The sequence below is a fragment of the Alternaria conjuncta genome (assembly GCF_024043145.1).
Source record: "Alternaria conjuncta strain BMP 0040 chromosome Unknown scaffold_13, whole genome shotgun sequence".
Lineage (NCBI taxonomy): Eukaryota > Fungi > Ascomycota > Dothideomycetes > Pleosporales > Pleosporaceae > Alternaria > Alternaria conjuncta.
The window spans coordinates 647176-671998 of NW_026250102.1; the positions used below are offsets into that span (position 1 = coordinate 647176).

General features: G+C 51.8%; 11 protein-coding genes across 11 annotated transcripts; 4 read left to right on the plus strand and 7 right to left on the minus strand.

The window, feature by feature from the left end:
* Positions 1-741: 741 nt before the first annotated feature.
* On the plus strand, positions 742-1288 carry J4E85_008537 (uncharacterized protein; the record flags this gene model as incomplete). The annotated part of the gene is made up of 3 exons (XM_051472762.1): positions 742-926; positions 993-1085; positions 1150-1288. 3 exons carry the CDS (start codon positions 742-744, stop codon positions 1286-1288), a joined length of 417 nt encoding a protein of 138 aa, XP_051323583.1.
* Positions 1289-1983: 695 nt separating this feature from the next.
* J4E85_008538 (uncharacterized protein) lies at positions 1984-3003 on the minus strand (the record flags this gene model as incomplete). Its single annotated transcript, XM_051472763.1, has 2 exons — positions 1984-2797; positions 2879-3003. 2 exons carry the CDS (start codon positions 3001-3003, stop codon positions 1984-1986), a joined length of 939 nt encoding a protein of 312 aa, XP_051323584.1.
* Positions 3004-3573: 570 nt separating this feature from the next.
* On the plus strand, positions 3574-3998 carry J4E85_008539 (uncharacterized protein; the record flags this gene model as incomplete). The annotated part of the gene is made up of 1 exon (XM_051472764.1): positions 3574-3998. A coding segment is annotated over one exon (425 nt), but the record flags the coding sequence as incomplete, so codon positions are not given.
* Positions 3999-9578: 5580 nt separating this feature from the next.
* J4E85_008540 (uncharacterized protein) lies at positions 9579-10382 on the minus strand (the record flags this gene model as incomplete). Its single annotated transcript, XM_051472765.1, has 2 exons — positions 9579-9797; positions 9861-10382. 2 exons carry the CDS (start codon positions 10380-10382, stop codon positions 9579-9581), a joined length of 741 nt encoding a protein of 246 aa, XP_051323586.1.
* Positions 10383-10706: 324 nt separating this feature from the next.
* J4E85_008541 (uncharacterized protein) lies at positions 10707-12381 on the minus strand (the record flags this gene model as incomplete). The annotated part of the gene is made up of 4 exons (XM_051472766.1): positions 10707-11642; positions 11697-11908; positions 11960-12236; positions 12283-12381. The coding sequence occupies 4 exons, from the start codon at positions 12379-12381 to the stop codon at positions 10707-10709; spliced, it is 1524 nt and encodes a 507-aa protein (XP_051323587.1).
* A 279-nt stretch (positions 12382-12660) lies between these two features.
* On the minus strand, positions 12661-13944 carry J4E85_008542 (uncharacterized protein; the record flags this gene model as incomplete). Its single annotated transcript, XM_051472767.1, has 1 exon — positions 12661-13944. One exon carries the CDS (start codon positions 13942-13944, stop codon positions 12661-12663), a length of 1284 nt encoding a protein of 427 aa, XP_051323588.1.
* Positions 13945-15085: 1141 nt separating this feature from the next.
* J4E85_008543 (uncharacterized protein) lies at positions 15086-16892 on the plus strand (the record flags this gene model as incomplete). Its single annotated transcript, XM_051472768.1, has 4 exons — positions 15086-15412; positions 15467-16131; positions 16180-16444; positions 16494-16892. 4 exons carry the CDS (start codon positions 15086-15088, stop codon positions 16890-16892), a joined length of 1656 nt encoding a protein of 551 aa, XP_051323589.1.
* A 94-nt stretch (positions 16893-16986) lies between these two features.
* J4E85_008544 (uncharacterized protein) lies at positions 16987-18560 on the minus strand (the record flags this gene model as incomplete). Its single annotated transcript, XM_051472769.1, has 3 exons — positions 16987-17806; positions 17859-18454; positions 18507-18560. 3 exons carry the CDS (start codon positions 18558-18560, stop codon positions 16987-16989), a joined length of 1470 nt encoding a protein of 489 aa, XP_051323590.1.
* An 805-nt stretch (positions 18561-19365) lies between these two features.
* Positions 19366-20373, minus strand: J4E85_008545 (uncharacterized protein; the record flags this gene model as incomplete). Its single annotated transcript, XM_051472770.1, has 1 exon — positions 19366-20373. The coding sequence occupies one exon, from the start codon at positions 20371-20373 to the stop codon at positions 19366-19368; it is 1008 nt and encodes a 335-aa protein (XP_051323591.1).
* A 1820-nt stretch (positions 20374-22193) lies between these two features.
* J4E85_008546 (uncharacterized protein) lies at positions 22194-22829 on the minus strand (the record flags this gene model as incomplete). The annotated part of the gene is made up of 1 exon (XM_051472771.1): positions 22194-22829. The coding sequence occupies one exon, from the start codon at positions 22827-22829 to the stop codon at positions 22194-22196; it is 636 nt and encodes a 211-aa protein (XP_051323592.1).
* A 1089-nt stretch (positions 22830-23918) lies between these two features.
* On the plus strand, positions 23919-24727 carry J4E85_008547 (uncharacterized protein; the record flags this gene model as incomplete). Its single annotated transcript, XM_051472772.1, has 2 exons — positions 23919-24262; positions 24322-24727. 2 exons carry the CDS (start codon positions 23919-23921, stop codon positions 24725-24727), a joined length of 750 nt encoding a protein of 249 aa, XP_051323593.1.
* Between the last annotated feature and the right edge of the window lie 96 nt (positions 24728-24823).

The following is a 24823-nucleotide window of genomic DNA, read 5'->3' on the forward strand; positions in this document are numbered from 1 at the left end:
AGAAGGAAATGATAGTAATGACTACTCGTTTACTGTCTCCACAGCGAAGACCGTCCGCTCAATCCCCTGCTTCAATCCCTCGGGAACTAACCGTACCGAGATAGTCGAAACCACATTTTCACAATCGAACGCTCTGCGACATGTCTAATCCTCGCGATAAACAGCATGCGATAAGGACACCGGGGTTACAGCCCCTAGACCCTCGGTCTCTTCTCTAGTGAACATGACCGGGCCCTAAGTCATTCTAGCCATGTAGGCGTAACATCGTTGTGGCATAGCATGTGACGTCAAGTCGCGAAGCCGGACTCGAGAACTAGCCATGTAGCACACGCGGCCTTTAGCCATATGTATACGCACCGTCTAATCGCACAAGCCCGCAGTCTATCTAGCACCGAGACGACATATATCGCGCATGCGCATTGCCGCATCGTGAAGAACAAGCTATGCAGAGGTTATAGGGAGATTGGCACAAACGATCCCGTCGCAAACGTCCGTGCGGTCATAACGGCAATGAGGAGGCGGTGCATCCCTCCACTCCGCCCAACCACATCGCCCACCTGACCCCCCCGACCCACACACCCGCCGTCATCCACCACCGACTTCATCCTTTCCTCATCGTCGGTCGCACGCCAGTCCTTGACGCCGTTGCGAACGCTGCACCCCGACCACCGAGCTCTCACGTCGCGCCTTCCTACAAACAAATCCCCGCGCGACGCCTCGGACGCATCGCATGCCGCCGATATGAAGCCCAGTAGCCGCCTCGTTTCCGCGTCCGTAGTACTGCTGGCTTGGACGGGCACAGTACTAGCCGACGACACCATCAGCGGCACAAAGATCAAAGTGCAGCTTTTTGCTGCGCCCTCGTTCCTGAGCGAAGTCAGTGTTGACGCGTATAACAACCAGTGCCTCTCGCTGGATAATAATCTGTATGTTGCGAACACCTGTAGAATGATTTGCGGAGTTGGGGAGTCAAGCTAACGCAAGAGGTATAGCATCGATGGGCGCGTGCAGAGTATTCTAGTAGGCGGACACGATGTCCAGGCTGTGTTGGCGAGGGATGATTACTGGAGCTGTCGGTTCTATGAGTAAGTCTGCTGTTGTGGTGGTTGGGGTTGGTGTTCTTGAGGGCAGCAGCTAACATTAACACAGCAATTACGACTGCAGCGGCGACGAAAACATGGACCAGTTTCTCGCTATTTCCGATGGCGCGAATAACCTCGGGAGTGTCGGTTGGGGGACTAAGATACATGGGTTGAAGTGCAGTAATAAGGAGCACGACGACGACTGAATGGATGACGCATGAGGGCAAGAGATGGATACATGTTGCGATACATACGTCGAGCCAGATCCGATCCAGACAGAGCTGCACTTGTTGCACGACGATTAAACCCACACTACGGATACGAACGATACACCTCCGCCGCGGAGACTGGGATGCGTTCAGGAAGGTCAGAAGAATACCAGACCGGCGTGTGCGGATCGCATGGCGCGACTTGGTCAAGCACACAAGCAGAGAGAGCAGTGGGTATATACCAAGGGCATGTTTCATGCGATACAGCGTTGCGATTGGCGTTTACATTGGGGTTTCTGCATCTACAAGCGATGGGAGATAGCACCGGCGTTCGAAGTGCTCGACGCCCACTTAGTGCTGTATCAGTACCGAATTAGGATAAATCTAAATATAATGATTGTATCAAGCTTCCGTCTGTGTTCATGAGTAGCTGGGATGGGCTCGTAGTTACTTGCTCAAGGGAAGTCGACATATTGAGTCACGCCTTCGATGAGATGTGTAGGCTCTTGACATATATTCGTTCATAATCTCCACCAACGTCGTTGAATGTATGGTCGCTCATACTTTGATTCATTCAATCATGCCACATAGGCATCAGGGTATCTCCAGCGCTGTAAACACAACAGCGAAACGCCACGCCATGCAATGATCTCTCTACGCCCAACTGCTCACTCCTAACTCCCCCCTCCCATCTACAAATCAATCAAATCCGGCGCCTCTCCACTCCCCACCCCCCTCAACAGCACAATCATATTCCCATTCTGACACGGCTCCCCAATCTTCTCACTAAACTTCAGCAGCCGTCCACCCTCAACATGGAAAACCCGTAGCTTCTCCTCCTCCCCTCCACCCCGATTATTCACATTCTGTACCTGCAGCGCCTTCGCCGCCATATCCAACACGCGCCCCACAGTCCACTCTTTGTTGTAGAAGAATTTCCCCGTGGGGTACTTGGCTTTCGTTGTATCGGCCGAGGCTTCGACGTGTAGGTATATACGTTTCTCGGCGGGGATGCTGGCTTCGCCTTTTGCGACGCGTTTGAGGGCGTTGAGTTCGGATTGCGCGGATGATGCGGCGGAGGAGGAGGATTTGCCCAGCCCGAGGAAACCGCCTGTTTTCTTGGATGAAGAGCGCCGTTTCTCATCGTCTTTCTTCTTTTGCTCTGCCCATGCTTTCAGTCTTGTCAGAGCGGTTTGCGTGCGCGCTTGTACGTAGTTCTGGGGCCGCGCGCCGAGGGGTGTGAGGGTCGAGCAGGAGTGGTCTTCTTCGAAACGGTGTTTGAGACAATATCGTCTGTTGCAGCGGGGGCAGTGTACGCCTTGTGCGCGGGCAGTGTCTATGAAGGTCTTGCAGGAGGGGTCGGCGCATTGTGAGTCGTGGTTGTAGACGCTGGGTTTGGGGGCGGATGGCGTGGTGTTTTGGGCGTTTTTGGCTTTTTGACGCGCCCATTCGCCTTCTTTGGGGCATTTGTGCGCGTATTCGGTGCGGTGGTCGAGGCAGAATTTCCTGGGGGGAGTTGTTAGTATGGTGGTATAAGCTGTTTAGATACGCGTGGGACGCGTGGCCTGGAATATGTCGAGTACCTACCCATGACAACTCTCGCAGCGGAACGGCAGGAAGTCTAGTACATTGCAGTATTCCATCTGGCAATGCGCCCCGATTGCTTCCAAGTCGCCCTTCATCTCGGTGTAGCTTGATTCGTTGGCTGCCATAGTTGTGATGGATGTCGGAATAATATATGTGTAGAAGGCTGAGTGAAGAAGATGCTAGAGAGCTAATACGGAGGCGACAGTGTGTAATAACGAAGCTGAGCAAGCATCAGAAGCCTCGAGAAGGCGGTTAGGCTACCAAGAGCTTACGATTGTCGCCGCGCCATCTCGGAAGGCGATTCCGATGAATGTGGCGCTAACCGTGAATGATTGCTAGCGTCAGGGTCCAGCCCTGGAGCTGCCCTGGAGCTGCCATCAATGATCCATCTCATTTACGCCCGACTTTACTTTTACTTTCATCACCAACATGTGAACAATCTACGAAAACGACTGCCAGCTATGGCCCGGCATCTCTGCGTTTCACATGTCCGACATCTAGTCCAACGACAAAATCCTGACCTGAATTCGTCCCCTTCATCAACGGGTTGCAAGGCTGAAGCTCAGCCTCGTGAACACCATGTCCATGATCATGCACGCATTTCATTCGCTCAAGTTGAGCTTGGTCAGCCGTACTCATGCATATGAGCCCATTCCCCGCTGCTGGCACTCATCCTTCTCATCATAATACCTCAAATGGCGGAGGTGGTGGGCGCCGTCGCCGCTGTCGTCCAGTTCGTGGACGTAGCTCTACGCCTATCGTCCTGTCTCGAACGCTTCTGTTCAGATGTGCGCAATGTGCCGCGTCGTTTTCTCCAGCTGCAGATCGACCTACGTCAGCAAATCGAGATCGCGCAACAGATCCAGAATCACCGCTTGCCTGGTTCCGCGATAGCAGTAGCGTCCTCGACGTTTGACACGCCTCTAGCTGAGTACATTGATCTCGCTGAGGAGTTGTGTAAAACACTAGGGACATTGCTCTCCCGCAAAAATGATGGGGTGCTACAACGAGGCTGGGATGCTATCTGTTCCGTCCGTAAGAAAGAAGAGGTGGCAAGCATATGCGATCGACTCGAACAGAAGAAGAGTACACTCTCTTTGTGGCTGGAAGCAGCGAATCTGTAAGCGCAGTTCCAAGAATGCAGAAGCTGTCTGTCAAGCCTGGTCACGGCCACTGTACTGACTGGAATACAGCAAACTTGCTTCAAGTATCGCGCTGACTACAGCCCAGACGCAGCTTGATGCCGGCGAGACCCTAAGGTTCATCAAGACAGTTGACAGCACGTCGAACAAGATCGCAGCGGGTACAGCACAGCTAGTTCCTCATGTCGAGCACATCGACCGAAACCTCGCGACCACATCGACCACAACTGAACGCATCCTACAGGACACGCAACGCCTCCTAACAAGATACGATGCGGATGTAACAGCACGGGAAGCAAGTCGACAGATCACAGAAACGACTTTGGCGAATACAGCACGGATTATCGCGGCCATCGGAGCGCTAAGTGCGAACAAACACAGCCCACGTGCACAGCGTGGCTACGTTATAGATCATACATATGTCGGCTCCTCGGCAGGCCAACAAGTCGAGACAAGCACATTAGATCAAGGTCGTAGACGTCGAAGATGCAGATGCCGTACCGTCAGTACTGCGCGTCGCTGGCAGCCATTATCGATACTTCGATTCACCCGGACGTTCCAAACACAACACTTCTCGTCCTGTCCGGACTACCAGAATTCAGAACAGAGTCTCGAAGTCACTATGCAGATCGTTCCTCCTTTCTGGCTTGTATCCCGTACCATTGACGTGGGTACACGGGTCCGGAATTGGTCGACCACGAACTGCTTTTCGATTAGTCCAATCGTTATAGGTACAAGCAGGCTCGTTGACCCAAATATGTCACCCGCATTTCGTGCCATTGCGAACACTAAAGAAAAATTGTACAAGAGTGGTCAGCATCACTTACTGATTCCTCAACTTCAAGCCACTCTCAAAGTTCTTTTCGACGAACAGGAGGCCTCTGTTCTCGATACTGACAGTAATGGAAATACTCTCTTGAATGTAAGCTAGCCCATGTCCGCGGCGGATTCTATATCGAGTTGACGTTATCCATAGAAGATCATATGGCTATGCACCGCCTTTCCGTGTATAATATCGAAGCCGGGTGATGAATATGCTGCTCTTGTTCAATTCTTGTTGGAAATAGGGGCCGACCCGAACGTGTTGAGATTTCCGACGCTCGAAGATAGCCTTGCACCTCTGGGAAGCTGCCAGGGCACCACCTGTGATCAACTTGCAGGCCCTGTCGCACAGGGTCTTTCTGGACACTTCACCAAATCGCCACTGATTCTGAAGATCCTTGGACAAATTCAAGACGCTGGTGGTCACTCGTCGAGACCCTACATGTCTCTTGTGACCTCAGGCTATCGATCTCGTATGTTTCTTCAGGAGTCTAAACAACTTACTTTCTTCGAAGATCAGATTGACGGTGCGCATGCTTTTGTTCTACCGAATGCAATAGTATCGCTGACATCTTTCAGTGTTAGAACTTGGGGAGCTTGTGCCAGTGATCCTGCAACGAAACGAAGAGCATTTCCGACGTCTTGTCCAGAAGGCCAAGCTATCTGTTCTGGACCGTAAATCTCCGGTAAACGGGTCAGCCCCGATCCATTTCGCTGTTCTGTGGCCTGTTGGACTTAGACTGCTGGTGGACAGGGGTGTGAACGTGAATACCGAAGATACCTTTGGTCGGCGGCCTATACATCTAGCCGTGGCCCTAGGCCTTACTGACTCCGTGGCATGCTTGCTTGGTGCAGATTGTGGACTTTTCACCCCTTCGTATCACGACAGCTTAGTCCAACACGCACTGGAATTGCAAAGCCCACATAGATCTCAAATACTGCATCTGCTTGTTTCGGCACTTATTAACCGACATACACGGCTTGTGGAACTAGCCAGTTCGTGTTTGCCGCCATCCCTTTACTCCAAGCTCAATCTATCGCCCGGGCAACTTCACGAACAAAAGGCCCCGTCAATCATCGAGGTTCTTCTATCGAATGGTATTGACATTCCCGAGGCCCTGGAGCTTGACGGTGAGAGCTTCTACAACTTCTCAGACATGCACGGTAGGATAGAACTAGTTCCTACAATAGCAGACATGTTTTGGAATGCTGGGTTCCGCGACATCAACACCCCCGACGACTGCGGAGTAACACCATTCCTTCAGAGCTGGTTCATGGCCAATTTTGCGATGGTGGGTTGGTTTACAGAAAGAGGTATCTCGATGCAATCAGAACATAAGGATGCACGTCTTAGTGCGCTCCATTTTTACGCCAAACGACTGGACTACCCTGGTAGTGTCTTCCTCCACGATATCGATGCGGTGCCTACACATCAAAGTTATATGGAAGCTGTTCAAAAAGAGCTGGGTATACCTCACGACGATTGCACGTGCGTATGCTCACCCACGGGCTGTACACCTGTCAAGTTCATATCTGAGAGCAGAATGCATTGCATGGGTTTGACCAAACGTCGCGTGCGCGCGTGGATTGAAAACGTAAGACCGCCTCAAACTTTGAAGACGCAGTATATATACGATTTCACACGAAGCCAACTGTTCAACTTCTTAGAAGGTGAACACACTTGCTGCTTTCTCGGACAACGGTGTTCGGTTCAGTATCTTGAGCCTCGGGTGGAGCACACAGAAAGCAAGTGGTTTCAAAGGGTCAACGATATGCATACCGACTGGGAAGAACATGCGAAGTTTTGCCATCTTGGGATACCTATACCTCAAAAGCAAAGCCTTCAAGCTTTGAGAGATGGGGAAAAGTTCAAACTAACATTGGACAACGCGATGTCTCATTACGACGAGATGGAGCGGCCGGATACTATGCCAGTGGAGGAGCAAGTGTTTGAGTACATTAACTGGATCATCTCGAAAGGATACTTAGCTATCGATGTGAGCTATGAGTGTCATCACGACGGGAGCTATGACTCTACGGATTACGAGTATGACCTTAGCAACATGCAGGGAACACGCGCTTTCTACACTTCATGACAATACCGATAGGTGCGGATGCACGTTCCGCTGCCGCTCGAGACGGTGACATGCTGCGGTGGACTTCTCCATCCTGTGACGCTTCCTGGTAAGAGGCTCAGTGCAGGAACGAATGCAAAGGGCGGCCTTGACTTCTTTGTCTATTTCTACTCTCTTCTACATAACTACGTTTAATATGAGCTGTAGATGCGTCTTTATGTCCGCTGTCGCGTCTCATGTGTAGCGTATCATTACTACCTTGGATTGATGCGTGCATGCGGTAGTAATTCTTCGGGGAACAGGAAGTGCTGAGCCATGAGGCCTTCAGTTAAAGAGTTCTGATGTGGTACATGTTGCGCATCATGGCGCTGTCGCAGTACCCGCGCCATCCTCAAAACCATCCTCCCTCCCCATCTCTCCCACCAGCGAGGCCTATTCCCTTCCCAGCCATCATACGGAGGATACAACTTAGCATTAGTACGCTTGAACTCCGTATATGCTATTCCCGTGTTCTCAGGGAACTCGACGGATCCGCGGACGGCGGACGTAGTAGCGGCGCTCTCGCATACAGCTATCGCATTCAGAGGCTCAAGGATGTACTAGGATACGAGTTCTGCGAGCTAGAGGAATATCTTGCGGTACATAGTAAGAGGAACGTCGTAATCTAAATATCGTGGTAGTGTTTGGCTTAGTCCTTCATAATTTTGCAGTTCGACCTGAGTCACTCAGTCTTTGAGCGCTGCAGTTTCCAGTTCTGCTTCGGCGTCTTCAAGCTCTGCTACTGCTCCCGACCCAAGAGTAAGGACATACAGACGTCCTAGTTCCACCTCGCGTTCCAACAAGCGAACTTCGCGTCGGGACCCATCTGCGCATTGTATAGCCCTAATTATCCCGCTTCGACAAGGCTGCGGAAACCACCGTCGTCGGTCGCAACCAGACCGCCTTGGTAGACGCGTACTTAGAGGTTTTCTATGCGGTCCCTAGCCGCTTAAAGCTCCGTCTATGTCGCATCCTCCTCCCCATTGCGTCCTCGAGCTCAGCTTCGGCTTCTGCTAGATCTGCTGCTGCTCCTAAGCTTGTGTGACCTATGTAGATTTAGATAGCTTTCTTGTACGCTTTATGGAGAGTTTGACGAGATGTAAACTGCGCTGGTGCCTCATTTAATCGCTGTAATTTCGGCATGTGGACCAAGCAAACCGGGTTGCCAGCATATACTTGGTAGTTGTCTGCCGTCAACATGTCCCGCCCTCGATGTATTCCTGTGATCAATAAGACTCCCTGATTTAGCTAGAAGCAGTAGTGTCGATGATCGTTTTGATCATGTGCTCGAGCTTTCTAACGTCTGCCTGGCGGAGGCTGTCAATGGTAGTGCTGTAGTGAACGGGGTCTTTCCGGGCATGTCGCTTCGTTACCTATCAATTACAAAGAGTTCCTTCGGGACTTTAATGTTGTTGATCTGATCTCCAAGCACTCGCTCGTGAGCACATACCGCTCTCGGAGTTTCCCATCTGTTGGGATATCTTCTCATTTCGGTTACCAAGTTTAACCATTCCAAGGTTGCTTCTATACAATACGGGTTATTGATATAGGCCTCTGTGTAGTGCCATGCGGTTCCACCCTTAATGAAGGACTTTCCCAGGTGGAAAGGCCGTGCCAGTTTGTCTGCATCGTGTCCGCCATCTTCACAACAGCTTTCTTGTCTTTGGATCTGCTGTTGTTGCGGCTTACGTTAAGGGTTGTGTTCTAGTTTAAGGGGCTTATCTAAAAGTACTCTGCCCTTGTGAGCTTGATGGCGTTCTTCTGGTAGGTGGCACTGCGAACGTTCTCTGTAATCTCTGCGGCGTAGAGATTAGCGGCTCTTGTTGGTTCGCGCTCATTGATATTATCTATGTGTTGTAGGGGGAGAGCTGGGTAGCTGATAGGCTTAAGGTAGTAGGTGGGGAGGGGGGAAGATTGTTTATAGTGAAGATGATGGAGCGAATAAACAGAAAGTATGATACAATATAATATGCTAAATAGTAGTAGATGCGTAGCCTGCTAACATTTTAAAGATAGAGGTCTCACAATGCTACAAAAGATAATAGGAGGAATAGTACACAAGGCGGAAAATATGTATTATGCTCACAAGCACGATGTATCGTCGGTCGCTTTACGGGGCTGGGGTAGTAGAGTACCTCTCCCAGAAGAGTATTCATGGTGCTGTTGGTCTGGTGCTTCCAGCGGGGAGTTGCTTCGTGCGGACTGTGAAGTGAAGTGCCTTGCAAGCTGGGCAAGTGTAGGAATTGCTCTGAGGCATACGACACTGTAAGCATGAGGTGGGAGCCTTAGTAGGGCCTAAACCGAAGTATTCATAGCAACGCAGTTCGACAGAGTAGAAGATTACGTATACTCATATCTATTTGCTGCAATACAGAATGCGGAGCGTTAGCTTCTCTGTAGGCGCCTAGCTCGTTATCCGACGATGTCATTGCGGCGCGAGGCCCTGTTCTCTAAAAGGTCTCAAGACCGGTCCAGAAGCACGACCATTAGCGCTTAGAAGAAGTCAATCTATGGGTTTGCGCTGCTTTGCATAGAGTTCTCAATCGACAATCTACCGAGTGTGTCTCGGGAATGGTGTTTTCAACGCACTCACCCTCGATGTGTAGAGCATCATCGCTGACGTCACAATTGTTTCCGGGCCTGTTCTTGGGCTTCCTCTTCGCGTCGTCTTTTCTCTGCCATGTTCTTCGCCCACTGCGCGATCATTTGTTGCATGTTGGCCTTCCGCTTCGTATCTTGTTCTCGTTGCCAAGCCTTCTGGTTGTCTCGATATCGGCCTTGAATCTTATCATAGTCGCGGATGACAGACATTATCTGCTCGTTGGTCAAGGTTTTCCAGAACTATTTGAGACATTAGCATACTAGGGCGGTTTTCAGGGAGAGTGGTTGTAGACCAAAGCTTACCGGCTTAGTTGGTTGTGCCGCCTCGGTTGATGAGGTAGCTTTGATCGCTGATGCGGCCTCGATTGTCGGCACGGCGTTGATTGCTATAGGCAGCGTGACTGTGACCGTAGTAGGCGTGGCTATCGGTAGCGTGACTGTGACCGTAGTAGGCGTGGCCGTCATCTGTACTGCTTTCGCTTCTAGCGCACATGAACAACGTTCGGGCGAAGAAGATGGCAGAAAGCCACATATCATGAAGGCGGCGAAGGTGAGCAAAACGACAATAAACGTTCCGATGCATGTGTTCAACTCGCGTTCGTGGTCCTTCTTCTGGTTTTCATTCTGGTCCTGAAGATTCCTATTCTGATTCCGAAGACCCTTGTGCTGGTTCTGAAGGTTCTCCATAGTCTGCCGTTGGAGATCTAATCTGGCCTGAACTTCCTGCGCTCGCTTAACGAAGTATGGAGCTGACCATTCCCATGATGTCGTCTGGGTTGCGGATGTGGCTTGAGCCGGGGATATGACCTTTGCGTTTTTGGTCATGGCTGCGTCTGGTGTAGATTTGATTGCTTCGTGTGATGAAGAACACAGAGAAAGCCTGTGTAAGGGTTAAGATAGGTAGGAGGGACGAAGAGCGAGATCGCTATATATTCGAAAAGTCCAGAAGTCCATACTCTGGTTCTATCCACTCCATTCCATGGTACTGTGATGACCTGGAGATAACGAGCCATCCACACCTTCCAAAATTCACACGATTTATTGCGAATGAGAAGTATCGCAAGTCTAAGAACTTATGTCCCTTTCTGTTTTCCATCAAGGTGAGCTATCTCTTGACCCACCGAATCTACCTTACTAATCGCCTCAACATTACAATTCATCCCTCTCGTTACCGTCTTCTCTAGCAATACTCTTCGCCTCGAACTGATCGTCCTCTGGCGCGATTCTTCGTAGTCGGAAGACGCGAGCAGCGTGACTCTTGACGTCTGCCTTGAGCCTACCACCAGCCTCAACAACGCCGATCTTCTCGCCAAAGAGTCGCGGGTCCTCCTGAACCAGACCCTTGGCGTAAGGGGTCTCGGTAGCATTGTACCAGTTGGCCTTTAACAGGATCGATTCTCTCTCCGTGTGCGAGGCCGCTGCGAGGAGCTCTTCCGCCGTTGATTCCGACATGCGATGGGCCCAGAGGTCGTGGATGGCCCAGTCGTATTTGACATGCGGCGCCGAGCCACCAGGTCCGTAGGGAATGAAGATCTCAGAAAGGGAGACGCTCATCTCCATGTCTTCGCCACCAGCGTTGAGCAAGATCACGACTTCATCGCCGTTCTGGAGGTGGCCTGCCCACACGTGTGTCTCACCCATACCCCACTCGTCTTTCGCGACGCCTTCCGTGTCCCTTCGAACACGCGTTACACTACGTCCATGGGGATCTTGGCTCAGCGCAATAATGGCTGGGTTGTTGATGATGGTGAGAGCGGAAGCTGGCATGTTGCGCAGGTCGTTTCCGAGGAATAGTGGAGACTTGATGGCGGCCCAAAGAGCGAAATGTGCTTTGTACTCTTCGTCGGTCATGCCACCTTGGCCGACCTCGAGCATGTCCAGATCGCTCCATCCACCGGGGATGCTGCGATCGGCAAAGGGAGCGACTTTGTTGAGAATGAAGAGAACGGAGCAATGTGTGCCTGGTGCTACACAGTTTACGTCGCCTGGAGATACGGTGTTGCATCCGCAGAGATCATCGGGGCGCGAGAAGGAGTCGTAGATATCGCCCGTGATACGCCAACTGTTTGAGATACTCATTCCCCACTATGAATGATAAGTGTTTGAACATCGTTGGGTGTGGTATCATGTGGTGCTTACTGTGTGGACAAGATCTTCTCCCCAGTTGCACAGATTGAGGAGGATGTTCCTTCCTGTTGATTTCAAAGCATCTGACATGACTTTGAAGCGGTTGAATGAGACCGAAGGTGTGCCAACACGACCCATGTGGTAGCAGCTGTCATACTTCAACATATCGACGCCCCAGCTTGCAAAGCTCTCTGCATCGTCGACTTCGTGGTCTAGTGAGCCCTCTACTTTGAGTCAGTATGATGCAAGAAACATGTTTATTTGATTCATCTTACCAAATCTCGCACATGTCATCTCACCAGCGCTGCTGTACATGCCAAACTTGAAGTCTTGGCTATGGAGATGATCTGAGATGGACCTCAAGCCGTTGGGGAACTTGTCGAGAGCCGGTTGAAGCTTTCCCTTCTTGTCTCGACCTTTGGGGTTCTGCCAACAGTCGTCCAGAACGACATAGTTGTAACCCAAGTCTCGCAAGCCTAAGCTCACAATCTGTGCGGAGGTTGTAAGGAGTAGGTCTTCGGAGACGTCGCACCCAAAGGCGTTCCAGTTGTTCTGATCTTGTTAATGACAATTCAAGAATAGAATACGAATGTCTTACCCAGCCCATTGGAGGGGTAGTAGCGAGGCCATTGTTGATCGCTGTCACGCTGCCCAGCAGCGTCGTGACCACGAGAATGGTGCTGCGTGATAGAGCCATGACTGGAGTGCGAAGATGATTCTTGCCTCGAGCGAAGAAGTACAAATCAGACTCTTAAACAGCTTTACATGTGTGTACTACTTCGAGTGGACCGCAATCGTGAGCGACGGACCCTGTCGCCAAGCCCTGGCTCTCTTGGGGCTCCACACTCCAGGAAAGCTCGTAAGTTTCGCGACGCTAGTTTCGGCTCCACCAGCTTGAGCCGTAATGAACCACTTCGCTGCCATCCTCGTTCTCCAGGATTCCCAGCGTACTGCTTAGAATCTCGGTCGCGCATGATCACATGGACAGGCCTGAATAGCACGACAATGGGGATTGCCTGCTCAATGCGAGCAACGCTTCGTACTCGGGGTCGTTATCCCTTGGCTCGAGCTCCATGTGAGGGGCAAATTGGACCAGGAAGCGCAATAGCCACCGATCAAGCACAAAGCTGGTCTCTTTGCTTCGGAGACAGGTCTGGTGGAACGCCCGAAGACGACTCATTGCACCGTCGACACTCGGCCAATAGGTCTTCAGCCGCAGGAGTATCTCGAAGTTGCGTTCCAATCTGGTCTTTGAGATGCGTATCTGGCTTTCGTCACCAGAAAAGAGTAAGGTGTGGATTTGAACGGTAGAAGCAACGACAAGGATATGCGAAACTGCCGGATACAAGACTTCGCTCCCAGGTGTTGACTGTGAGCGGTAGACGAGGGCGCAGAGTCGGGCGGCATGTTGCTTGCAGGCATCAGCATATCGTCCGGAGTCAGGTGATGCTTCAATGGAAGACGACAAGAATTGATAGTTCAGGAGCAGCCCGTAGTGGTAGTAACCGAGATACACAGCTACGAACATACGCCCAAGGCCACGCGATGCGAAGGCTGTCAGGTTTGCTGGCGTGTCACGCATATGGTGCGGGACTTCCTCCAACCAGATATCGAGATCGCGGGATAGTTCGCGTATCCCTTTCTCAAGCGGTAGGCCTTCAAGGTGTTCTGACACGCACAGTCGATTGAAGTCGATGATCCTCGCCAGAATCCGATTGAGCTTGATCATCTCCGCGAGAAGAGGTGAGGTGATGCCATGCGTTTGGTCGCTGATAGCCCCGTCGTTCATCATAGAGAACGGTATCTCATCAATTGGAAGAGGCACAGCAGTGTCAAACGGCATGATTCGGGGTAGTCTCACCGCAGTAGATGACCAAACATCTACCATGCACAGTGTCCACCAAGTTCTGATGTTGACTTCGCGCTCTACCAGACTTGTGACGGGTCGATTTGGTAGATCGAGGGCCAGACAAAGTCGTCCACCCATGCTGTAGTACATGTTTTCGACATCAGTCTCACCACCCGCGGCAGCGTATGCTCCCAGTAAAACGCATGCTTGGATTGTGATAGGTGTGAGGTCGCGCATGTTGAACAATCTCTCGCTTGCCTTGCGGTAGACCTCGCCTCTTTCTCTCGGATCAGTTCCGTCGAAGAAGCTGTCGGTAGAGAACCTGGCAGCCAGCGCACATATCGCGAAAAGCACGATAGACGGTACTCGGTTGTTTACGACATCGTCCATGAACGACGCCTTGTGATACATGGAATGAAACTGGTCGTGAATGTAGTCGAAGTATAGCTCCACCAGCGCCTGCCTCAAAGCAGTCGGTGGCAGATCGTCATGACCTTGATTTGGCAGTGCTTCCGCTTGGTCTGGGAGAGCGCGATGTACCCGACTCAGTTCTTGAAGTCTAGCCCGGCGTTTGGCATAGTAGCCTCCTTCTGGCGGGCCTTGGAGACACTGCAGGCCATGTGACAAGCAATACTCGCATGCCGTTGCGAGCCCGCCTGTTGGGTAGATGCATTTTCGGCGTCGGGTACTTCCAACCGAATTAGCGGGCGCTCGCCTCCACTGACAACGTGCAAGATGCTTACCGGCACGCTTGGCAGGCGGATGGTTTGCGCATAGCTTGTCGGACTTGCGCAAGAACCTGGGGATGAAGTGGATGGAACGTGAATGGAACGTGGAAAACTCATGTGGAAAGCTCAGGTCGGGGTCAGAAAGCGGGTCTGCTTGGCTCGTGCAGACACATTGCCTCGGCTAGCGTGGCATCGGAAGTTGGAAACACGCTCGGGCTGACAACGGGCAGTTCTCCCAAAACAACAACAACACTGTGGTAGATTGAATCGAGAGAATTGTCCTACTCAGAGCATTACGTTGCTTCAATCGCCTTATGAGAGCTCACATGTTATGTTATAGCGCATAATGAGAAGAAAAGGGTTCCTTCCAGGGTTGCTGCGAGTCCTTCTTCTGGGCCCTGGCTTTCTTTGCAACACTAGAGTCGGGACGGGTCCGCCAAGTGACGATAGCGGCGGAAACCTCGAGGAAAACTTTCTTGAAATCCTCTCGCGATCTGGTGCCCGGGCAAACCTCGTCGGGGTTCTGATTGGCCTCATTTGCGCACTTGACGCCTCGTCTCCCCATGGGCACTCTTGTCCTGAATGTCTTTCCCCGCAACTCACCGCGGTCTTGCCCCATTTCGGTCATTACCGGGGCTTAGCTTCCCAAGCTCTCGGGCTAGCCATTTGACTCCTGTAATGGGTTCGTCTGTCAGGCATGCATACCACAGCCCTGGGGACTATATAGATCGCAGATCCGTACATGTGGTTGACCTGCATCTTCTCAACCCATCAACACCGAAGACCCATCTCTGATACGGGGCATTTTCTGGACTGGATTCATTATGGCTTCAGTAGAGAAGACTACTGGCCATGTGGCCGCCGAAAGGGTCACCTCGACACAAGGCCACAACACCGGAGACGACACCAACGCAGCTATCAACAATGAGCACAACATGTCCGTCCGACAGTCCCTGAGGTTCTGGTGGAAGGCCATCGTCTTTTCTTTCGTCATTTCGCTTTGCGTTGTGATGGAGGGATACGATACCAGTCTCATGAACAAATTCTTCGCCTTCCAACCCTTCCGCAACAGGTTCGGTGATGAAGTCGATGCGGATGGCAACAAGCTTGTGTCTGCGAGGTGGCAGACCATTATCCTCAATGGCACACAGGTACGCAGATCCTCGATGAGGAAGTCGACAGAACGAAATCTAACACACGCCTAGGTCGGATGCATTCTCGGCCTCATCATCAACGGATACATCACTGAATGGATCGGATACAAGAAGACCATGATCGCAAGCATGGTATTTATGACAGCCGCCATTTTCATCCCGTTCTTCTCTACAGGACTGGAGATGTTCCTCGTGGGAGGTATCATCCAGGGTCTTCCATGGGGTGTCTTCCAGACACTTGCGATCTCGTATGCTGCGGATCTCTGCCCTATGCATCTCAGAGGATACATGACTTCGTGGATCAACATGTGCTGGGTTATCGGCGGTCTTCTGTCCACCGGAATCCTCACTGGGCTCATGCAGAACACGACTCAATGGGGCTACCGCGTTCCTTTCGCTCTCCAGTGGATCTGGCCTATCCCTATCATCGCGGCTACTTTCCTCGCACCAGAATCGCCATGGTGGCTGGTCCGACAAGGTCGCATCGACGAGGCCAAACAAGCTATTCGCGCAATCACGACACCCACTGAAGGCATCGAGTTCGACCTTGACGCGCACGTGGAGATGATGGTTGTCACCGATCAGTACGAGAAGCAGGTCGGCTCTGGAACCAACTACTGGCATTTGTTCCAAGGAAGCGACCTACACCGTACAGAGGTCTCAGCCATGGCTTTCATCACTCAAGCTCTTTGCGGTGTCCCCTTCATGGGCTTCGGGTAAGTCTCTGCACCTGGCTGACGTAGCAACTATACTAACTTTACCAGAACTCAGTTCATGCAAGGTGTAGGCCTCAGCCAAGATGATTCTTTCCATCTTACTATCGGTCAAGACTGCCTGGGTCTCGTTGGATGCTTCATCGCCTGGTGGATCATGACACGCTTTGGTCGACGACCTATCTACCTCGTTGGATTGACTGCCATCTTCATCATTCTTATGATCGTCGGTTTCATCGGCCTTGCACCACCGACCAACAAGAGCGCCAGTCTTGCTGGAGGTGTATTGATCATTCTAATGATCTTCTGCTTCCAGGTAAGTCATTCGACTCATCAAGCCATCAAATCAAAGCTAACCCATCCAGCTCTCTCTCGGACCCATCTGCTACTCTCTTGCCGCCGAGATCCCCTCATCGCGCCTCCGCGTCAAGACCGTGGCACTCTCTCGTGCTTCGTACAACTCCATCGTATTCGTTACAAACACAATCATGCCGAAGATGGTTGGCAAGAACGACTGGAACTGGGGCGCCAAGGGTGGCTTCTTCTGGGCTGGAATCGCGCTTCTGTTCATCCTTTGGGGATACTTCCGTCTTCCCGAGGCAAAGGGCTTCACCTACTCTGAACTCGATCTCATGTTCGAGCACAAGGTTTCCGCACGCAAGTTCACGCGCGAAGCAGCCGACTCACTGAAGCCTGCTTTGACGGAGACTGCGATGCAGTATGAGAAGCAGAATGGTGTTGAGCGCGTTGAGTCGCATGCATAAAACCCATAGCTAGTTAAGGTGGGTATCAGGCGTGCTGATTCGGTATGCCTCGCTACGTGTAGGCTCCTAGCCTCTGCCAAATGATATGTTATCTTCAATAACTGAACTCTCTGTCCATTCCCGTTGCATCCGGTCCCAAGCGTTGCAATCTCTTGTTTCGCCACTGGTAGTAAAACCTCAGCCCAACACAGCCAACAGCAACCATAACCAACATTCCAAAGTTCGTCCAATGGCCAGTAGGATACCCTCGCTCCTTCTCGTTCGCCTTGTAGATCCAAACACCCACGATTTGACCTGGAGCACCCCAGGAGACGTTTAATGCGATAGCCAATCCTGCAGCAGCGGTGCTGTGCATATTGTTGCTCAACCAACCCAGCAGTGGTGGAATACAAGAGAAAGCTCCACTGGCTGCAACGATTAAACATCCATAGCGCGCATGGAAGGATTCAGCTGGAAGAAGAGCCGATGCCAGAAAGCCGATTGCTCCAATGGTAGCCAAGACGGCAGAATGCAATGCGCGGGCGTTGAAGTAGTCTGATGACCATGCTGTGACGATGGAAACCACGTATGCGACGGCGTAGGGTGGCACAGTCATGAGCTGCGCCTGGAGGTTCTCGTAACCCAGTCCTGCAGTAATCGTCGGAGTGAAGAGAGAAAGGGAGCTGAACGGCGCTGAGATGCCGAAGTAGATGATGTAATGCACCCAAAGTCGGCCGTCAAGTAGGGTTGCCTTGGCGGTTTCCCAGTTCAACGACGGCGCATCACCTTTTGATCCTTCTTTCTCGAGCCGTGCGACTGCTAGTGCGCGATCGGATGTCGATAACCAAGAAGCTTCCTCGGGATAATCGGGTAGAAATAGCCACACGGCTACTGATGAGACGCAGGAAGGAATGCCTTCGAGGATGAATAGCCACCTTTATAGAAGTCAGTACCGCCCTCACATGCGTCCTATGCATCAAGACTCACCTCCATGCAGAGAGGCCCTGGACCTGCTTCATGTGCCCGACGCCATATGCGATCGCGCCTCCAAACGCACCGGCGAGCGTCGCACTCGCCAAGATGATAGCAACACGCATACTCCTCTCTTGCGCACGATACCAAAACGTCAAATAGTACACCAACCCCGGAAACAGTCCCGCCTCAAACATACCCAACAAGAAACGCACAGCCGTAACAGTCGCATAGTTGTTCGCGCCACCAAGTCCAATGGTGCACGCACCCCAACCAAACATGAGAAAAGCAATCCAGCGACTCGGCTTCAATTTCTTCAGGAAGTAGTTGCTGGGCACTTCGAATACGGCGTAAGCGACAAGGAAGACCATGAGTGCAATGGTGTATTGGTAGTTTGTCATGTTGGCTTCTTGCAGGAGGGACTCTCCTGCGTTGGCATTGAGGGTTTTGGCATTGCCGATGTTGGATCTGTCGAGGAAGCAGAGGAGGTAGATTCCTGCTGTGAGGGGGATGATGCGAAGGTCTTGTTTCCAGACTAAGGCGCGGACGGCTGTGGTGTCGTAATTCTCTGCTCCATCGCTGTGTTGGAAGTCCTGAGAGCTCTTAGAGTCCTGTTGATGGAATTAGAAAGCAAATCACGAAGATCTCCAAATGAATGCGTACCGAAACCCTCTGCAAGTCTTTCTCGCACGCCTCGACGTCGTTCTGCAGCGCCATCCTGCCGTTCACTTGCCTGTTTTCTCAAAAAAGACAATGTCGCAACGCAAACGAAGAAGCAGCAAGCAAGGCTGCAGACGAAGCAATATGCAAAGACATTGGCGCCATCTTAAGCGCCACCAAGCAAATGCTTAGATCGCTTACCGCCCTTCGGCTTACCATCTGTTGACCCTTTGGATTAACGGAAGAAGGAAGGGATGGGCGGGCTAATGCGGTTTCGTCAGTAAGCCCCGCGCTGGAGAGAAGTTATGACTAGCCGAATGGCCCGAATCCCCAACGATGTCCCTGACAGCGCGTTATCTCAACAAACTTTCAACAAAGTAGAGCTCGGGAGATGCGCACTTAAGCCAGACTACGATGCGGTCTTGTTTCGCGCTAGGTGATAAAGTTGTACATTGATGTACGAAATACGAAAGTGTTTCGCGACAGAGTCGAACGCGTCATCGCAGCAGTACCGTGATGATGGCTCTTCAGTACCATTTCTCTTATATGCGGGTTTACGGACCGATCGGTCACCAAAGTCGAAAGATAATGCGTCGCGTAATTCAGTCTCGTCTCTGCCACAGCTGTTGTCACATGGCAACTGGTTCGCTAGACCGAGGCTCTCTTTCCAAAAGCTAGATTCGATCGAGGTGCACATCAGGGCAGGCTTGAGCTTGCTGCGAGGAACGAGTGAAAGATTCGAAATTATCTGAATGCCTCTGGGTGAGTCCTTGTATTGCTGCTATGCTACTCTATCTATCCCAGGCCCTTCGGACATTATCATAAGCTGCTTTGTCCACGCACCGAAGAGCCTCTCTCAAATCTACTCGCCCAGGTTCTGCTGGAAGAACGCGGTGAGCCTGTTGAACGGAATCAAGTCAACGCGATCGTACAGGTCTACATGGCCGGCTCCAGGAATCCAAACCAACTCCTTCGGTTCTGCAGCAGCGTCGTACGCGTTCTGACTGAACTCGCGGGAGTGAGCTATGTCGCCGGAGATGAACATGACCGGACGGGGAGAGATGATATCGAGGTCGCTGAAGGGGTAGAAGTTCATGAACTTGGTCTGGCTGGAAAGCGTCGGGTACGTGGTGAGGTTTGGCGCTGATCCTGCAGGTGTGACCTCTCCGCGAGACGTGCGATAGAAGTCGTAGAACTCGCGTCCCACTGGATCGGTCTCGTTGGTGATTACCTGAGGACTTCCGCTGGTGTACTCCGTCTCTCCACCACTGGCTTCAACCCAACGCTGCGCCGCCGCGGTCGCGATGATCTGCTTGCGTTGCTCGAGGCTCTGAGCTTGCTGTAACCCGTTGCGAGTGGCGGCACCCATGTCATACATGCTTGCTGTTGCGATAGCTTTGATGCGCGGGTCGAGCTTTGCTGCACTCAGGACGAACGAGCCGCTGCCGCAAATACCAATGGCACCAATTCGCTCGCGGTCGATGTAGTCCTGGAGGCCTAGGTAATCAACCGCAGCGCTGAAGGTCTCGGCATAGACGTCGGGAAGGACGGCATTGCGTGGCTCGCCGTCACTGCCGCCCCAGTACGAAAGGTCGACTGAGATAGTGACGAACCCCTGCTCAGCCATCTTCGTAGCATACAGATTGGCACTCTGTTCCTTCACAGCTCCCATTGGGTGGCCAACGACGATGGCAGAAGCGTTCGCGGTGCGATCCAGGTTATCAGGCAGGAAGAGGTTGCCCGCGACGGTCATCTGGTATTGGCTCGGGAAGGTGACGGGCCACATCGTCACATTGTCGCTACGGTAAAAGTTGTTGGCTCCATACGACATGTTCTGCGCTGCCGTGGGAAGCATCCGAAGAAGGGCCATGAAAGCTACAGATGTGAAAGTGGATATCGTCATGTTCTGGAGACTGGATCTGTCGAATGTACGATGGTTGGTGGGAGTGACTGCAAAAGCTGGTGTGTGGTGCTCTTCACTCGTGCAAGATAGCGTTCTTATATCCTAACGGCCTGACGTCCAGCAATTTGCACTGCCATGACTTGCGTCACTCATCCCATAGGTATTGTTGTTGAGACCAGGGTTTGATGCCGTCGCCGGTACCTAGGTAAGCTTGGCATGCAAAGAGATGACATGACGATGGCAGGCGATTGTCGAGCTTATGGTATGAGAAGACCCAGAAGTTCTGTATTAGTGCTGCTAATTCCCTGGTTGGCGTCAGGTCGACGGCAAGCAGAGATAGTAATCAAGGTGCCTAGTACATCAGTAGAGGCAGGAAGCACAAGATGACAAGACCGATGCAATTACCGTACGATGCTCAGCCACGATGTAAGGTGGTGCTTGCTGTTGCGCGTTCGATATTGTTTCTGTGAAAGTGACGTCTTGGCTCACTGCAGCCAGCTGACAGCCTTAAGTCCATCCGCCACTAAGTCAAAATAGGCTTAGTCTGTGCAGGCCGCACGTGCATCACAGCGCTGCGCTGGCTGTCGTCTACCAAGATTCTGTGCACGACCATCATCATCCTTTGATTTCATCATCGCAAGTCGAGGAACTGCCAACATCCATCGCAGACTATGCGCTGCTAGTTATCGCGTACAAAGTAGCGCAATCTCCAAGGCTGTCATCCCCCGAATAGCTTGCTAGTCGGATCGCGTCCATCTTGCGGCCACTTCATCACGCTCGTTTCGTGTCCATCTTCGCTCTTTGATAATCCTCCGACGATGATTGTGCCTCCCACGGCATTCAGGTTACGACATGGCACCAGCCATGCGAATGTAGCAAGATTGCTGTCGCTCAATGAGACCTTCAGCGCTTTGTCCAACAAGGTAACAATGTCACCTGCGATATGTATCAGAAATCCTTTACTCTACATTCACAGTGCAGTTGAATGGGTCGATTTAAGTCGCGCGCGCAAGTTCACGATCTACAGACCAGAAAGCCCTCCCTGTACCGAACACAGACTTCCCAGCCGAGCATCCAACAACACCATGGCTCCTAACTTCATCGCAGAGCGCGTTGAGCCTTGTCAAGGCCTACCTGTCCACATCCTGATGTGTGGCCACACCATCCAAGCTTCCTTTCTCCACCTGAAAGAGTCATCAAGATGCGCACCGAACTGCAGAGACGTTAACATATGCACGCACGCCGAGCCAAACTTTCTCTGTCCTACATGCTATGCGTCTGAACTTCACCGCAAGTACCGCAAATTCATGGATGACTGCAAGGCCGATAATACGAAAGGTCCATATCCTGAAAACCTATACCGTACCATAGAACGTACCGACGGAGTTTATAACGCACTTGACGATTTCGAAAACCAAGAGCACTCCCTCTGGTGCGAAGTGGGCCTGGGAAAGGTAAAGTTTGAGAAGGCTGCGGTCATCAGCTACAAGAGGAAGATCGAAGCAAGAGGGTTGAGGGAATGCAAAGTTGTGGATGCTGAGTGCGCATAGAACGTCGACTGGGCATGAGACGGACGCAGCGCTGCCTCGACGGTGATGCGAATCTGATGCCTGAGCTTTCAGACCGCGCTATCTTCGTTTCAGGTATTGTTTGGTATAAAGTATATAACAACTCCGTCACGACATACATCGTCTCCACCATCATCGATCTGATCAAAGACTGCTAGTTTCGTCGGTGACCAGCTCTTGTCGCTAATTCGTTATGATTTTGACGCGAAGAAACCATCATCAAGTCCTATCCTCGTAACGTAAATCCCAGTTCGCCTTCGTCTTCTCCCTATCGTACTCCTTCCCCGCCCAGGGCGTACCACAAACATGCAAATGAGCGTACGGCGTTTTGTCGAACATGACCCAGGCACCCTGGTCGCGAATGGTATCCGGAAACCCATCTCGTTCCGCTTCAAAAGGCCACAGGATCATATAGTGCGGCCCAATCGGAATAGCCGGGCTCGTTCTGTCTGCCGGATTCGTGGTAGTGTGCTGATTTGCTCCGCACAACATGTATATGAGACCTGGCGAAGTGTTTGTGGGTGCTGGCTTAGCGGCATAGGCATCTTGGATCCACTGAAGACCCATGGGGTCCGCGCACATCGGGACATTGCCCACTGTGTTCTCGTTTCCGGGGAAGGCTGTCCAGTGGTTTGTTCCCTCTCGTAATATGACTAGTTTTCGGTCGGGGCCCCAGTGGCTCCAATCGGCGATGGTGGCATTCTTGGTGATGGATATGGGTCCAGATGCGAGGGCGCGATTGATCTTGCAAGCGAGTGCTTCTTCTTCTGGGGTAGGTATTTCGCCTTCTCCTCGGGGGGTCAGCGGGTTGGGTACGCAGCACTGGAAAGCGCTGTTGTATACAAAAGAAGCCATTGGTAGATGTTGGAAAAGTTGTGTATGATGTCTTGGTGCTGTGGGAAAGCGACAATCTATATACTCACGGGAGAGGGAAGGTTTGGACCGTTCCGATGGGTACCTGTTGACGAGTCATCGCGTCCGAATGCACATGTCGAGTGACCCAGGAATCCAATGCGAGAAGCGGGGACTGCAGTTGTCGAGAGTTTACGACTATTGCGACATCCGTCGATCCGTCATTTCGACCGACACGTCCTTGCGCGGATAGGACTCGTGCGGCACGGTGGCAACAACGGTGCAGTCTTTTCCTTGCGCTGGTGCCGACAGTACGCGATGTAGACAAAGCCCGCCTTCTTTGCCTCGAGTTCCGGAGAGCGCGCGACGATGCGGTGTTTGATGTTTGGGGGATGAAGACGCGTAGACGCGTACCTCCATGGGCAGGTACGCACAGGCCACATTGCTGTGCGGACAGAAATTTGGGTAGACCTACAGCGCTTTGACTTACAACATGCACCAGACAGATCGCAAGTCTAGTCGCCCAGCAAATACCGCTGTCTACTAACACATGAGAAAGTCTAGTATCTAGATCTCTACTACTGCCATCGCTAGCATGCAGCTAGGCGATGATCGTCAGGGAGGGGTCGGGACTGACGTAGACACCATCAGACATCTCTCACAGCGCGACGACTAACATGACCTCGGGAGATTGAATGGGAACAAATTACGGCCGTAAACGGTCTGAACTTCCTCCGGACCTCACGCTTTACGCTTTACTCCACAGAATGACCCATTACCTAGATAGGATTCTGCTGAGTAACACGGTACATAGGATTGAAGCTAGCGCTTACCAACAAGATGCTATAGAATGCCTAGGTATAGAGTACCCAAGATTACTGATCCAATTCACTTCGAACTTCTTCCACATCGTGATGCTTACAAAACATTGAAGCTGCGCAGCTATCCAAAGTACCTTCCATAACCTCAGCTGTCCTTGCTCATATGGAACACAAATCCATCTTTTCTTATTACAAACAGAAGCGGGACGACCCATCTTATTTACAGCTTCTATCCCACTCTCAAAATACAGACATTGAAAGCGCAACAGCCATGACCAACAAACCAATCGCCATTATCGCGGGTGTCGGCTCAGGCACCGGTGCATCCCTCGCGCGCCGCTTCGCGAAATCCTACCCCGTCGTCCTTCTAGCTCGCAATCCCTCCAACTTTGATGCTCTTGCCGAAGAAATAAACAAGTCCGGTGGTGAGGCTATCGGCATTTCCACCGACGTCAGCAGCGAAGAGAGCGTCAAGAACGCGTTTGCGAAGATCAAAGAAGTCCATGGCGGGGCGCCTGTCGCAGCCATGATCTTCAATGCAAGTGCGAGACCGTCTAGGAAGCCATTCCTGGATTTGACGACGGAGGAGTTTGGGATGGGGTGGGAGGTTAGCGTGTATGTTGTTCGATTCATTCTCAAGATATACGGGGTGCTAACAAACCTCGAACGCATAGAAAAGGAGCATTCCACATCGCCCAAAACGCCATCCCCCTCCTCCTCACCCACGTACAGTCCAACCCTCCTGCCGGCACCTACCCACCAACCCTGATCTTCACGGGTGCGACAGCCAGCGTGAAGTCAAACGCCCAGATGTCCTCTTTCTCCACGGGGAAATTTGCTTTACGTGCCTTATCTACGAGCCTCGCTAAGGAGTTTGGCCCGCAAGGTGTGCATGTCGCGCACGCGGTTATTGATGGTGTGATCGATATCGAGCTTACGAAGAAATACATTGAGGGAAAACCAGAAGAGGCGAGTATTGGGAGTGAGGATATTGCAGAGGTTTACTGGGGGCTACATACTCAAGGACGAAGGGGCTGGGTTAATGAGGTTGACGTGAGGCCAATGCTGGAGAAGTGGTAGAGGAACTTCTGAAGTAGAAATGGCTAGAGTAGTGTAGGACACCATGAAGATTTGACCTAGCAAGAATGAGGCTGTCTGCGCATTTGATCTGCCGTT